The sequence below is a fragment of the Pseudoliparis swirei genome, chromosome 24 (genome assembly GCF_029220125.1).
Source record: "Pseudoliparis swirei isolate HS2019 ecotype Mariana Trench chromosome 24, NWPU_hadal_v1, whole genome shotgun sequence".
Taxonomy (NCBI): Eukaryota; Metazoa; Chordata; class Actinopteri; order Perciformes; family Liparidae; genus Pseudoliparis; species Pseudoliparis swirei.
This window is the reverse complement of record NC_079411.1, coordinates 219,481-235,112: the sequence shown is the minus strand read 5'-3', so window position 1 is coordinate 235,112 and position 15,632 is coordinate 219,481. Positions and strand designations below refer to the sequence as shown.

At 50.4% G+C, this 15,632-nt stretch overlaps 1 protein-coding gene across 3 annotated transcripts; it reads right to left on the bottom strand.

The window, feature by feature from the left end:
* Positions 1–418: 418 nt before the first annotated feature.
* Positions 419–13,143, bottom strand: LOC130190760 (vasorin-like). 3 transcript variants are annotated; one of them, XR_008831031.1, is made up of 2 exons: positions 12,959–13,143; positions 419–1,106 (listed from the first exon to the last, which is right to left on the bottom strand). XR_008831031.1 is itself a non-coding variant. In XM_056410344.1 (2 exons), exon 2 carries the CDS (start codon positions 7,131–7,133, stop codon positions 5,013–5,015), a length of 2,121 nt encoding a protein of 706 aa, XP_056266319.1. In that variant the 5' UTR covers positions 7,134–7,135; positions 12,959–13,143; the 3' UTR covers positions 4,237–5,012. The 3 variants fall into 3 exon arrangements, 2 of the variants coding, with proteins under 2 accessions (XP_056266319.1, XP_056266320.1); XM_056410344.1 differs by lacking the exon at positions 419–1,106 and adding an exon at positions 4,237–7,135; XM_056410345.1 differs by lacking the exons at positions 419–1,106; positions 12,959–13,143 and adding exons at positions 4,237–7,135; positions 12,063–12,450.
* Between the last annotated feature and the right edge of the window lie 2,489 nt (positions 13,144–15,632).

Here is a 15,632-nt window from a genome sequence, read left to right as displayed (position 1 = left end):
GAGGAGCAGAGGAGCTCCCCATGAAGACCACAATGCGAGGTCGCGAGGTCACGCGAGACGTTTATTTCTCAGGCTCTGTTCTCGTCGCCTTCGTGTTCCACTTCAGTCGTCTTCTCTCGCTTCAGTCAAAATACCCGATGTGACTTGATCCTCCCATTTTACCCAGAATGCATCAGAGGACACTTGTGCGTACTCTGGCCAGCTGATATCCCAGAATGCATTTCACACCGGCAAAATAATAAAATTATCTCTCCTGACCACCAGGGGGCGACTCCTCTGGTTGTATAGAAGTCTATGCTTCATGTGTTAAAGCTGCAGTCTCTCTCTTGACCACCAGGGGCCTCTGGTTGTATAGAAGTCTATGCTTCATGTGTTAAAGCTGCATTCTCTCTCCTGACCACCAGGGGGAGACTCCTCGTTGTATAGATAGATATATACTTTATTAATCCCCAAGGGGAAATTTGTTGTGACAGTAGCAGCAACACACAAGAATAAAAACAAAACACAAAATATAAGAAACAGGGATGAAAGATATAGAAGTATACAAGTAAAATACAAAACTAAATATATATGTAAATAAATATACAACACATGCATACACAACACACAACAACACTGACAGAACAAATACAAAAAATATTAAATATAGACAGAGTGCAAAAAGCAAAGTGTGTGTATGAGTGCAGAGCAAATGAAATGAAATGTGTGTGAAATCTATACTTCATGTGTTAAAGCTGCATTCTCTCTCCTGACCACCAGGGGGCTCCTCTGGTTGTATAGAAGTCTATGCTTCATTTGTTAAAGCTGCATTCTCTCTCCTGACCACCAGGGGGCTCCTCTGGTTGTATAGAAGTCTATGCTTCATGTGTTAAAGCTGCATTCTCTCTCCTGACCACCAGGGGGCGACATCATCACGAGGTTCTCCCCAGCTTCGGTGCCTCCTGTTGGGCGTTGAGACGTGCAGCCTGTGTGTGTGTTTTGGCAGGAGAGACCGGGGGTCTGGCTCAGCATTTGGACATTTCTTCATCGCGCTTTGGGAGTTCAGTGAAGGAAGGAGCCGGAGGGGAGAGGGAGTGAGACTGATGACATCATCGTCCAGATTAAACCTGGAGGAGGATAAACATGAGGGTTATAAGAGAATGCAGCTTCTATACAACCAGAGGAGCCCCCTGGTGGTCAGGAGAGAGAATGCAGCTTTAGCACATGAGTCATAGACTTCTATACAACCAGAGGAGCCCCCTGGTGGTCAGGAGAGAGAATGCAGCTCTAGCACATGAGTCATAGACTTCTATACAACCAGAGGAGCCCCCTGGTGGTCAGGAGAGAGAATGCAGCTTTAGCACATGAGTCATAGACTTCTATACAACCAGAGGAGCCCCCTGGTGGTCAGGAGAGAGAATGCAGCTCTAACACATGAAGCATAGACTTCTATACAACCAGAGGAGTCGCCCCCTGGTGGTCAGGAGAGAGAATGCAGCTTTAACACATGAAGCATAGACTTCTATACAACCAGAGGAGCCCTTAACAGAGGACTATCCGCCCTGCAGGTTGCACATCGTGTACTTGAATGCATCACGTTCTGAACAAAAAGAACGTGGGAGTAAAGGACGTGATGGGGATGAGAGACGTGTGTGTTGCATTCTGGGCCGGAGGAGGTTCTGTTGACTCAGCTGTTCCTCACGCCGGGTCTGACCTCGAGGAATGAGGAGGTTCTGGAGACTCTTGTTGTTACACGTCTGCCTCTGAACCTTTGAGCAATGCCCAGAGTCCAGAACCACCAACTGGGTCCAGAGGGGGGTCACCAGAGACCTGGACCACCGCTCAGCATCTTAAAGAGACAGTACCGGTCAGGTGGTGACCCGAGGACACGCCCCCTCTGGTGGCTGTGACTTCATGTGAAGGAGTTCAAATACATGTTGGGACTTCATGTGAGGCTCCTGACCTCTGACCTCTGACCTCCTGACGACCTTCAAGGAGACGTCTTAAAGATATGATTATTATGAGACTCAAAAACTCCTCTAGGAGACACTGAGCTCCTCTCTCCTTAAGGACGCTTAGGATACACTGAGCTCCTCTCCTCTCCTTATGGACGCTTAGGATACACTGAGCTCCTCTCTCCTCTCTCCTTATGGACGCTTAGGATACACTGAGCTCCTCTCTCCTCTCCTCTCTCCTTATGGATGCTTAGAATACACTGAGCTCCTCTCTCCTCTCTCCTTATGGACGTTTAGAATACACTGAGCTCCTCTCTCCTCTCTCCTTATGGATGCTTAGGATACACTGAGCTCCTCTCTCCTTATGGATGCTTAGAATACACTGAGCTCCTCTCTCCTCTCTCCTTATGGACGCTTAGGATACACTGAGCTCCTCTCTCCTCTCTCCTTATGGACGTTTAGGATACACTGAGCTCCTCTCCTCTCTCCTTATGGACGTTTAGGATACACTGAGCTCCTCTCTCCTTATGGACGTTTAGGAGACACTGAGCTCCTCTCCTCTCTCCTTATGGACGCTTAGGATACACTGAGCTCCTCTCTCCTTTCCTCTCTCCTTATGGATGCTTAGGATACACTGAGCTCCTCTCTCCTCTCCTCTCTCCTTATGGACGCTTAGGATACACTGAGCTCCTCTCTCCTCTCCTTATGGACGCTTAGGATACACTGAGCTCCTCTCTCCTCTCCTCTCTCCTTATGGACGCTTAGGATACACTGAGCTCCTCTCTCCTTTCCTCTCTCCTTATGGATGCTTAGGATACACTGAGCTCCTCTCCTCTCTCCTTATGGATGCTTAGGATACACTGAGCTCCTCTCTCCTCTCCCCTTATGGATGCTTAGGATACACTGAGCTCCTCTCTCCTCTCTCCTTATGGACGCTTAGGATACACTGAGCTCCTCTCTCCTCTCCTCTCTCCTTATGGATGAATTCTCTCCATCACACATTACTAACTCTGCTTCCTCTCCTGAGTCCTTGTGACTTCACGTCTCAGAGGGTCCATTGGACCTGCTGGTCCTGGGAGTTGTTCCTGATCCGATGTGAGGTCAAAGGTCAGGTGAGTGTACACATAGTAAAGCCCTCTGACATCAGTCACCTGCTTTATGTCACATGTGTTGTTGTTGTTGTTATTATGTTTGTTTATTCATATCAGAGACACTGAACAAACAGTCAAGAGAGCCTCTCCCTGTCTCTCTGTCTCTCTCTAATTGTTGTTGTTTTTAGTTTGATTGACAGCTCGTCAACTAAATGGGGAAAAGACCCAAATAACTTTTTTTAAATAACTTCCTGTCGAAACCTCCTGCTTTCAATCAGTGTGTGTGTGTGTGTGTGTGTGTGGTGGGGAAAGCGTGGGCGCCGGAGCTCCAGGGGAGTGTCATGAAAGTTAAGAGGGGGAGAAGAAAATAAGGGGAAAAGTGAGGGAATAAGGAGGAGAGGGGGAGGGGAAGAGAGAGGGGGGAGAGAGAGGGGGGGGAAACACTAAGCTGCAACGATAAGAATGGACAGAAAGAGAAAGTTTATTAAACACACAGAGACACACACGTTTAAACCATTACCAGGTTCAGTCTTTGGTCCCGTTCTCTTTCCTCTACATCATCTCTCCCTTCCAGCCGACTTTCATTACAACCAGATTGTGTAAATACCCCCCCCCCCCCTGCCTGCTTACTTTCCCCCATTTCGTCATTTTCTCTCAGCAGCCGGAGGAGTTTAAAGGAGAAGCCCAATGGGCTGTGAAGGTCTTCCAGACCTGGACCCTCTGTGGTCAGACCTGGACCCCCTGTGGTCAGACCTGGATCCCCTGTGGTCCAACCGCTGGGGGTGCAGGTGTCCCTCTCTTAGCGGGTTCTTCTCCCAATGAGACGTTCGGGTCCACGCCCAAAACCGTTCTGCTGAGTCCTAAAGAGAGGCTCAGCTCTAGAGGCTCAGCTCTCGAGGCTCAGTTCTAGAGGCCACGCCCAGAAAGGCTCTCGATTTAGAAAACACTCAAAGGACCAACCAGCTGGGGCTCAGGCCCGGTTCTGTGGTTCTGTCATGAGGGAACTGTGTTTGTGAGACTACTTCAGACTTCACTTGAGTTTAAAGATCGTCTTCAGAAAGCATTCCTGAGTGAAGAAGGGGAGGAACGGCTCATTTGGGTTTGTTCTTGAGGAACTTCTTCAGAACCGGAGATGAGAAGTGGGCGGAGTCCTGGTGACCTCACGCCGCAGATCCTCCTCCTCCTCTCGTTATGAAGGACACAAACTCTGGCAGATTTCAGGATTTTAATACTTTCTCAGCTTTTTCTGGCAAAGACACAAAATGTAAAACTGACGCAAATAAACAAATAAACACAAAACAACAACAGGAACCCCAGAGGCTCCCGACCATCAGGTCCTCACACGCTGCCCCTCTTCCGGAGGAGTGATACTGACAGGGTGGACCAGCAGACCTGAACCAGGACTACCTGAACCAGGACTACCTGAGGCTGTGTTCGTGGTGCGGTCCGCGAGGCTCAGCTCCAGCTGGGGATCATTCCCAGACCAGAGAACAAATAACTGCATGTCACAGTCTGGTTGGCTGTAAACAGGCAGAACAGTCTACACACACACACACACACAGGGCGTGGGGCATTGTGGGGGATCTGTTGACATGAAGACTCCCGCGGTAAGGAAACTGTTCCTTAGAATAAAGTCAGACTCTTCTAGTTGTTTCACTTCTTCGTGCGTCTGAAAAACAACTTTTTATTTTCAGTGCAAGTCCTCATCCCCCCGGTGGGGGGGGGGGGGGGGGCGGTCCAGATACGTTGAATACATGTGCTGGTTCCAGTGAACCACTTCCCTCCAGACAGGATCACAATCATTCACCTTTTCATTTATTTATAGAAACAGATAAAGAGTTCCAGATGTAGGAACACCCCTCTAGTCCACTTGGTTCCCCCTCGACTCCGATGGCAGAACCCATCCTGGTGTTCACCCTCCAGCGTCTCAGACCCGTCTGCTGTCTCTGGTGTTGTGGTGAAGAGGAGGGTTCTGACTCAGCTCATCTTAGAAATACGAAGGCTTGGCGGGCGCTCCGTTGCTGTCGGGCGGTCCCGGCATCGCGGCTGACTCGCGGCCCGAGCCCCCGCTGTGCTGCACCGACGGCGGCGCGCGGCAGCGGTCGACCTCAGGCGGTTTCTGGAGTAGTGTTCCGTTTCCCCCGTTCTCCAGGCAGGCCTTCATCCCCTCCAGCTCCACCGGGTCCACCGGGCCCGGCTGCAGCCCCGCCTTGGACCGCTTCCTCTTTCGGACACAGACGATCGCCCCGGCCACCGCGGCCAACCCCATCACCAGGGCCAGCGCCGCCACGGTGGGGATGAGCGTGTAGGTCAGCGGGCTCTGCGCCTCCACCCGGGACTCCGAGGACGCCAGCGGCAGCCCCTCGGTGCGAGCCTCGGCACACGACCCGGTCTCCACGGAGCCGTTGGTCCTGGAGCCTGCTCGCTCCCCCAGGGGACTGGCGCACACCGAGTAGGTGCAGTTGGGTCTCAGCCCCCGCAGGGTGTACTCGGGGTAGGTCGCCGGGACACTCAGGATAATGGGCCGGCGGTCCGGCCCCGAGAGGTTACGGTAGGTCAACCTGATGCCGCGGATGTGTGGCCGCGTCTCGATGAAGCGGTGAAGGTCCAGCAGGATGGACGTGGAGGTCACCTGCCGGGCGCTGAGCGTCTCCAGCTCCGCCGGCATCACGGGGGCAGCGAGCGAAACCGCCGTCGCTGACGGTTTCGGCGTCTCGGGAACCTCGTCCACGTTTTCACAGTATAGACCGGAAGTTCCCAACGCACACAGACAGCCGAGCGGACCCAGTGGATCCACGTGGCAGGCGCCCCCATTGAGGCAGATGTTCGGTAGGCAGGTGTGCCCCCCCGTCTCCCCCAGCTCCCCGCTGGCGGCGCTGGGGGAGACGGGAGGTTCTGGTGAAGGAGCGCCGTCTGTCTTTGAGGAGGCGGTTGCCTCACTGGCTGGAGGAGGAGGAGGAATGGCGTCGGTCTGGATGGTATCTGGAGATGTGGTGGGCACCTGGGGAACCGGAGTACTTCCAATGGGGGAGCCCATCATCGCGGTGGTGGTCGGCGGACACCCAAAGTCCTTGTGCTCCAGCGCTGACAGCATCTTCCCAGCATTCACTAACGGGAAGTGACATCTGGTTTCCTCGGGCCTCCCGAGAGCCACTTCCTTCTCCGTCAGCCAAGCAGGGAACCAGGCCAACGGGCACAGGCAGTTGAAAGGGTTCTCCGCTGCAGTCAGGTGCATCAACCTTGGGAAGGTCTGTAAGAAACTCTGGGAAAATCCTTGGAGATTAAGTCCACTGAGATCCAGTTCTTGAAGCCCACTCAGTTTCTGGAGGTCCTCCACCCTGAGCTCGCCCAATGGGTTGGCAGCCAGGCTGAGCTTGATTAGCCCCTTGAGAGAGTCCTGCTTCAGGGCCGGGGGCACCTCCGTGAACTGGTTGGTGGAGATGTCCAGCTCATGGAGGTTCCCCAGAGAAGCGATCAGGCCCTCATCTAAAGCGGTAAGCCCCAGTGAGGCCACCTTAAGGGCCTCCAGATGGGGGGTCTGAAGGTCTGAGGGTCCCAGTGTTGGGATGTGGTTGTGGCTGAGGTCTAGAAGCAGAAGTCTCTGGAAACGAAGGGACGGCAGAGCGCTGAGCTGGTTTCCTTGGAGCTTCAGTTCCAGGAGCATCTCTAAACCGTCAAAAGCTTCCGGATCGATTTTCTGAATGCGGTTGCCGTGGAGATAGAGCCTCTCCAGCTGGACCAACCCAGAAAAACTGTCTTTGGAGATGTGGGCCATGTGGTTGGAGGACAGGTCCAAGTTCTTCAGCTTGGACAGCATCTCAAACGCTCCGCCTGGAATCTGGGCCAGCTCGTTCTGGCTCAGATCCAACAGCTCCAGGTCCCCGAGGCCCTGGAAGTCCTCTCGGGTCAACGTGTCGATGCCGTTCTGGAAGATGTAGAGCTGTCGGGTGGCGGCGGGCACACGGGGCACCAGGCCGGAGCGTCGCTGGATGCAGAATATGGAGTCCTGGCTCAGGCAGGAACAGTCGGCCGGGCAGTCAGAGGACGCCGCCGGGCCAGGAGAGAGGAAGAGGAGCAGGACGTACGGCAGCATGGCGCCGCTCTTCATCTCTGGAACACACGAGAGACACAACGGGGTCGGCGTTAATCACCTCGATACGCAGAGAGGCAGAGGATGAGGATTCAAACCCTCTGACACTTCTTCATGAAACCCAACCCCCTCAGGGGTGGTACCCTGCAGCTCAACCTGACCTCTGACCTCCCAGCGTGTCGAGTCAGAAGTACACAAAGGAGTTCAGGCCCGTCTACATGCATGTGATCAGCTGATGGTCTGTGAGCTCCTCCAGGAGGACCAGGACTAGACTAAGGTCTATAGAGGACCAGGACTAGACTAGGTCTATAGAGTACCAGGACTAGACTGAGGTCTATAGAGGACCAGGACTGGACTATGTCTATAGAGGACCAGGACTAGACTAGGTCTATAGAGGACCAGGACTAGGTCTATAGAGGACCAGGACTAGACTATGTCTATAGAGGACCAGGACTAGACTATGTCTATAGAGGACCAGGACTAGGTCTATAGAGGACCAGGACTATGTCTATAGAGGACCAGGACTAGACTAGGTCTATAGAGTACCAGGACTAGACTGAGGTCTATAGAGGACCAGGACTGGACTATGTCTATAGAGGACCAGGACTAGACTAGGTCTATAGAGTACCAGGACTGGACTAGGTCTATAGAGGACCAGGACTAGACTGAGGTCTATAGAGGACCAGGACTGGACTGAGGTCTATAGAGGACCAGGACTAGACTAGGTCTATAGAGGACCAGGACTGGACTATGTCTATAGAGGACCAGGACTAGACTAGGTCTATAGAGTACCAGGACTAGACTGAGGTCTATAGAGGACCAGGACTGGACTAGGTCTATAGAGGACCAGGACTAGACTGAGGTCTATAGAGGACCAGGACTGGACCAGGACCAGGACAGGACCTTCCTCTTTGACAGAGCTTATAGTTAGGGCTGAATCAGGTTCACCTGGTCCAGCCCCTTGATATGCTGCTATAGGCTTATAGCTGCCGGGGGACGTTTTTGGATGCACTGAGTACCTATCTCCTCTTTTTTTCTCTCCTTAAGGATGAATTTTCATCTCTCAATCACACGTTACTAACTCTGCTTTCTCCCCGGAAGTCCTTTTGACTTTACGTCTCATGGGGTCATCGGACCCTATGAGACGGCATAGATCCTATCTGCCTGATGGATCGTCTGGGTCGTGGAATTCCTGCTCATGACTACGCCACTGTCCTGTTGAGACTCCTTCCTCCTCCCCACCGCCATCTGCCTGATGGATCGTGGAGGTCTCCATCGTGGAATATGCCTACTATGAACTATTCATACACTCTGTCATATTCATTGAATGTATTTTAACTCTAAATCTGTCCTTCTGTACACATTACATATATTGCATCTGTCCATCCTAGGAGAGGGATCCTCCTCTGTTGCTCTCCTCCAGGTTTCTTCCCTTTTTTTCCCCCTGAAGGGTTATTTGGGAGTTTTTCCTGGTCCGATGTGAGGTTTTGGGGCAGGGATGTCTATGTGTACAGATTGTAAAGCACTCCGAGACAAATTTGTAATTTGTGAAATTGGGCTATACAAATAAACTGAATTGAATTGAATTGGACTGAGGTCTATAGAGGACCAGGACTAGACTATGTCTATAGAGGACCAGGACTAGACTAGGTCTATAGAGGACCAGGACTGGACTATGTCTATAGAGGACCAGGACTAGACTAGGTCTATAGAGGACCAGGACTAGACTATGTCTATAGAGGACCAGGACTAGACTAGGTCTATAGAGGACCAGGACTGGACTATGTCTATAGAGGACCAGGACTAGACTAGGTCTATAGAGGACCAGGACTAGACTGAGGTCTATAGAGGACCAGGACTAGACTGAGGTCTATAGAGGACCAGGACTGGACTAGGTATATAGAGGACCAGGACTAGACTCGGTCTATAGAGGACCAGGACTAGACTGAGGTCTATAGAGGACCAGGACTGGACTAGGTCTATAGAGGACCAGGACTAGGTCTATAGAGGACCAGGACTAGACTGAGGTCTATAGAGGACCAGGACTGGACTAGGTCTGTAGAGGACCAGGACTGGACTATGTCTATAGAGGACCAGGACTAGACTAGGTCTATAGAGGACCAGGACTAGACTAGGTCTATAGAGGACCAGGACTGGACTATGTCTATAGAGGACCAGGACTAGACTAGGTCTATAGAGGACCAGGACTAGGTCTATAGAGGACCAGGACTAGGTCTATAGAGGACCAGGACTAGACTATGTCTATAGAGGACCAGGACTAGGTCTATAGAGGACCAGGACTAGACTAGGTCTATAGAGGACCAGGACTAGGTCTATAGAGGACCAGGACTAGGTCTATAGAGGACCAGGACTAGGTCTATAGAGGACCAGGACTAGACTAGGGCTATAGAGGACCAGGACTGGACTATGTCTATAGAGGACCAGGACTAGACTAGGTCTATAGAGGACCAGGACTGGACTATGTCTATAGAGGACCAGGACTAGACTGAGGTCTATAGAGGACCAGGACTGGACTAGGTCTATAGAGGACCAGGACTAGGTCTATAGAGGACCAGGACTAGACTGAGGTCTATAGAGGACCAGGACTGGACTGAGGTCTATAGAGGACCAGGACTGGACTAGGTCTATAGAGGACCAGGACTAGACTAGGTCTATAGAGGACCAGGACTAGGTCTATAGAGGACCAGGACTAGACTAGGTCTATAGAGGACTAGGACTAGACTAGGTCTATAGAGGACCAGGACTAGACTAGGTCTATAGAGGACTAGGACTAGACTAGGTCTATAGTGGACCAGGACTGGACTAGGTCTATAGAGGACCAGGACTAGGTCTATAGAGGACCAGGACTAGACTAGGTCTACAGAGGACCAGGACTGGACTAGGTCTATAGAGGACCAGGACTAGACTAGGTCTATAGAGGACCAGGACTGGACTAGGTCTATAGAGGACCAGGACTAGACTAAGGTCTATAGAGGACCAGGACTAGGTCTATAGAGGACCAGGACTAGACTAGGTCTATAGAGGACCAGGACTAGGTCTATAGAGGACCAGGACTAGGTCTATAGAGGACCAGGACTAGGTCTATAGAGGCCCAGGACTAGACTAGGTCTATAGAGGACCAGGACTAGGTCTATAGAGGACCAGGACTAGACTAGGTCTATAGAGGACCAGGACTAGGTCTATAGAGGACCAGGACTAGGTCTATAGAGGACCAGGACTGGACTAGGTCTATAGAGGACCAGGACTAGGTCTATAGAGGACCATGACTAGGTCTATAGAGGACCAGGACTAGACTAGGTCTATAGAGGACCAGGACTAGGTCTATAGAGGACCAGGACTAGACTAGGTCTATAGAGGACCAGGACTAGGTCTATAGAGGACCAGGTTCTCGGCATGATGAAAGTTAAACATCGCTGTCACCGTGACACGAAACGGAACACACACACAGCTGGCTCTGTTAATACCCACAATGCACTGCAGCATGTCGAACTGTGAGAGGGAATGAAAAGAACTCATGAACCTTTGTCCTCCGATGAGGAGGAGGATAAAAGAGGAGGAGGAGAGGAGAGGAGGAGGAGAGGAGGAGGAGGAGAGGACAAGGAGAGGAGGAGAGATGGAGAGGAGGAGGAGGAGAGATGGAGAGGAGAGGAGAGGAGAGGAGGAGGAGGAGAGGACAAGGAGAGGAGGAGAGATGGAGAGGAGAGGAGGAGAGATGGAGAGGATGAGGAGAGGAGGAGAGAGGAGAGGATGAGGAGAGGAGGAGGAAGAGGCGGAGGAGGAGCAGGAGGAGGAGGAGGCGGCGGCGGAGGAGCAGGTGGAGGAAGAGGAGGAGGAGGAGGCGTCATGGGTTCGTGACGGAGTAGCAGCCCTAAAGCCTCCCTGGGGGGTTGGGGGGACCAGAGACCACACCCCCCAGTCCACCAGAGACCACACCCCCCCAGTCCACTAGAGACCACACCCCCCAGTCCACTAGAGACCACACCCCCAGTCCACTAGAGACCACACCCCCCAGTCCACCAGAGACCACACCCCCCAGTCCACTGAGACCACCCCCCCCCAGTCCACTAGAGACCACACCGTCCCAGAGACTACACCCCAGTCCACTAGAGACCACACCCCCAGTCCACTAGAGACCACACCCCCAGTCCACTAGAGACCACACCCCCCAGTCCACTAGAGACCACACCCCCGTCCACCAGAGACCACACCCCCCAGTCCACTAGAGACCACACCCCCAGACCTTCAGAGCTCCACTGGTCCCCATACAGCAAAGAATCCAGTTCAAGATCCTCAACACCTACAAAGACCTCCACAAGCAGGACCCCCTCACCCCTAGTGTGTGTGTGTGTGTGTGTGTGTGTGTGTGTGTGTGTGTGTGTGTGTGTGTGATTATTGTCATGGTGTCATGACCTCAACACTATCAACACACTGTAACGTTGGGCATGAGAGGTTCAGAGCAGCTTTAAGGAACATGGGGTTGGGTTTCAGAGGTTTGCAGAATAAAAGAGTTTCACCGTCACATGAAAGAGGTTCAGAATAGAGTCAGAAAGAGATCACATGTTACATTGGGTGACAGAGCAGACCCACTACTGTAAAGACAAGTAGCTCCTCTCTTTAAAGTGGTCACTTTACTCTGGTTAAAGTCATCATGTCTGTAACCTGTTTCCATTATTCTGGAGGGAATGTGTCTGTTTTTCAGAACTTCTTCGTTGTGTTTCGATGCAGTTCGGTCTCCTTCTGCTGACTGTAAACAGGGTTAGCTTCAGGCTGTTAGCGAGTTAGCTCCATGCTCTTAGCTAGATAACTGCGTTAACATTGGTGCTTTCCACTTGTCTGCAGCTCTTTAGATCCCTCCCCCCGTTGTAGTCCAGAGAGTTTCAGTCCCTTTGGACCAACAGACAGGGGAAAGTAAACAGCATTACTCACTGAGCCTCCAGCTAACAGCTCCGCTAGCAGCCTGCTCCCGTAGCTCCGTGGAGCTCTCTGGCTGAGGGAACGATACGTCTCTGATCTGCCGAATAGTCCAGTCACGTGAAATAATAAAACGATGTCATTGGCCAATGAGCGCACATTTTTGCGACCCAAGGAATCACGTTTCATCCGCCAATGAGAAGCCGTCCTTGCCGAAACGACTGAAATGTTTTCTCGATGCCGCACACACACGTTAGATCGCCTCGGAAAAGGGGAGGGGCTTCTCTCCGTGATAATGGCGATATATTATATTTTTTTCACATTAACTTAAGTGGTTGTTGACAGGCTGACGGTCTCCCACACACATTTAGCACGTCAACACGGTATATTTACTATTTAAATGATTTGGTATATAATGTTTTTTGACAGGATTTTTTTTTTTATTTTTTTATTTTTTCATCTACAAATTTTAAGAGGGGCGGCGCACTAGCGCCCCCTATGGACGAACCGCCACTGATTAAATCTCTGAGACAGCGAGTCAGGAATGTTTGATTTGTCTCTTTCTGGGAGAACCCTTATTGATCCTCTATTGATCCTTTATTCTCATCTATAGATTGATTTAATATCAGTAAAAAATGTAAAAGCAACAAATCGTCAAATTGAAGACAGACAGACAGAGAGAGAGAGAGAGAGGCAGGGTAAACATTCTCTACGGAGCTCCACATGTACGCGCATGGGGCGCGCGTCCGATCCTGACCCGAGATAGAGACCCGTGCGTCCGCGAGAGGAACTGGATCGATCAGCACCGGGTCCAGGAGGAGCCGTCTACGGGGTCTACGGGGTCTATAGGATCTATAGGTCAACAGGGACCCCCCTCCCGGAGTACCAGCCACGCGCATTCATGAGCTCACCTTGTAAAAGTTATCCAAAGTCCGCGGGAATGCGCACGAGCAGCTTCTCCCCAAACCCCGCCGTGCTTGGTATCCAGTCTGTGCGCGTGCGCGGCCTGTCCCAGTCCTCTGCGCGCGTGTCCACAGACCCCAAAGTGTCCTCCTGTCTCGCGTGCGTCCGACTACAGCGCGCAGCGATGCGGAGGAGGCGCGCGCTTTAAACGGGCTGAGGGGAGTGGGAGGTGCCGTTCAGCCGGGGGCGCGCCTCAGAGCGCGTCCCCGAGGCGGTCAGCACCTGCAAACCATATCAAGAGCAGGAGACCCGCTTTTATTGTGAAAGGAGACACGCTTTTATTGTGAAAGGAGACACGCTTTTATTGTATATTATTCACCTCACATGGTCACATGACCATGTCCTCCAACTGGTCTAGAGCTCGACAAGAAGACTTTAAACCGAGATTATCTCAAGTATGTTCAAACCATGAAGATTAATATACAACGCATACAAAAGGTGAACAGCGACACCAAGTGGACAAAATAAACAACTGCGTGAGGAAAACCTGAGAAGACAATATAATATAACTAACAATATAATAATATAATAATATAACAAGATAATAATATAACAAAATAATAATATAACAAGATAACAATATAATAATATAATAATATAACAATATAATAATATAACAAGATAATAATATAACAAAATAATAATATAACAAAATAATAATATAATAATATAACAAGATAACAATATTATAATAATATAATAATATAACAATATAAAACTAACAATATAATAATAATATAACAATATAATAATATAACAAGATAACAATATAATATGACAATATAAAACTATAACAATATAACAATATAATAATATAACAATATAAAAACATAATAATATAACAATATAAAACTAACAATATAATAATATAACAATATGAAAATATAACAATATAATAATATAATAACATAACAATGAAATAACAATATAATAATATAACAATAGAATAACATAACAATAGAATAATAGAACAACATAATAATATAACAATATAACAATATAAAACTATAACAATATAATAATATAGCACGGTGGCTCAGTGGTTAGCACTGTCGCCTCACAGCAAGAAGGGTTAGGGTTCGAATCCCGGTCGTCCCGGTCGCTCCAGGTCCTTTCTGTGTGGAGTTTGCATGTTCTCCTCGTGTTCTCCTTGTGTTCTCCTCATGTTCTCCTCGTGTCTGTGTGGGTTTTCTCCGGGTCCTCCGGTTTCCCCCACCATCATAAAGACATGCACCGCAGCCTCACCCCGGTCGTATGGATGTGAATGAGTGTTGGTGGTGGGGGAGGGGCCGTAGGTGCTGATTGGGGGAGGGGCCGTAGGCACTGATTGGCTGCCACGCTTCCGTCAGTCTGCCCCAGGGCAGCTGTGGCTCCTGATGTAGCTCCACCACCACCGGGATGCCTGTCTGTGTGACTCCTGGACTCTGGACTGTAAAGCGGCTTTGGGTGCCCTGAGAAGCGCTATAAAAAATAAATGTTTGGTTGGATTCTAGACTCTGAGGATAAGGACCTAGGAGTCTTTGGTTGGAGTCTAGACTGAGGATAAGGACCTAGGAGTCTTTGGTTGGGGTCTAGACTCTGAGGATAAGGACCTAGGAGTCTTTGGTTGGGGTCTAGACTCTGAGGATAAGGACCTAGGAGTCTTTAGTTGGGGTCTAGACTCTGAGGATAAGGACCCAGGAGTCTTTAGTTGGGGTCTAGACTCTGAGGATAAGGACCCAGAGTCTTTGGTAGGGGTCTAGACTCTGAGGATAAGGACCTAGGAGTCTTTAGTTGGGGTCTATACTCTGAGGATAAGGACCCAGAGTCTTTGGTAGAGGTCTAGACTCTGAGGATAAGGACCTAGGAGTCTTTAGTTGGGGTCTAGACTCTGAGGATAAGGACCCAGGAGTCTTTAGTTGAGGTCTTGACTCTGAAGATAAGGACCTAGGAGTCTTTAGTTGGGGTCTAGACTCTGAGGATAAGGACCCAGGAGTCTTTGGTTGGGGTCTAGACTCTGAGGATAAGGACCTAGGAGTCTTTGGTTGGGGTCTAGACTCTGAGGATAAGGACCCAGGAGTCTTTGGTTGGAGTCTAGACTCTGAGGATAAGGACCCAGGAGTCTTTGGTTGGAGTCTAGACTGAGGATAAGGACCTAGGAGTCTTTGGTTGGGGTCTAGACTCTGAGGATAAGGACCTAGGAGTCTTTGGTTGGAGTCTAGACTGAGGATAAGGACCTAGGAGTCTTTGGTTGGGGTCTAGACTCTGAGGATAAGGACCTAGGAGTCTTTAGTTGGGGTCTAGACTCTGAGGATAAGGACCTAGGAGTCTTTAGTTGGGGTCTAGACCTGAGTGACAAGGACCCAGAGTCTTAGTTGGGGCCCAGACTCTTTATGACAAGACCCAGAGTCTTGGCTGGGAGTTCAGACTGAGGACAAGCACCTAGGAGTCTTGGTCAGGGTCTAGACCTGGAGGACAAGGACCTAGGAGTCTTTAGTTGGGGTTCAGACTTGAGGACAAGGACCCAGGAGTCTTGAAGGCTCCAGACCTGGTGATGTATGAATCAGAGTCTTTGAAGCTGGGGCCCAGACTCTGGAGGACAAGGACCCAGAGTCTTTATTGGGTCTAGACTCTGAGGACAAG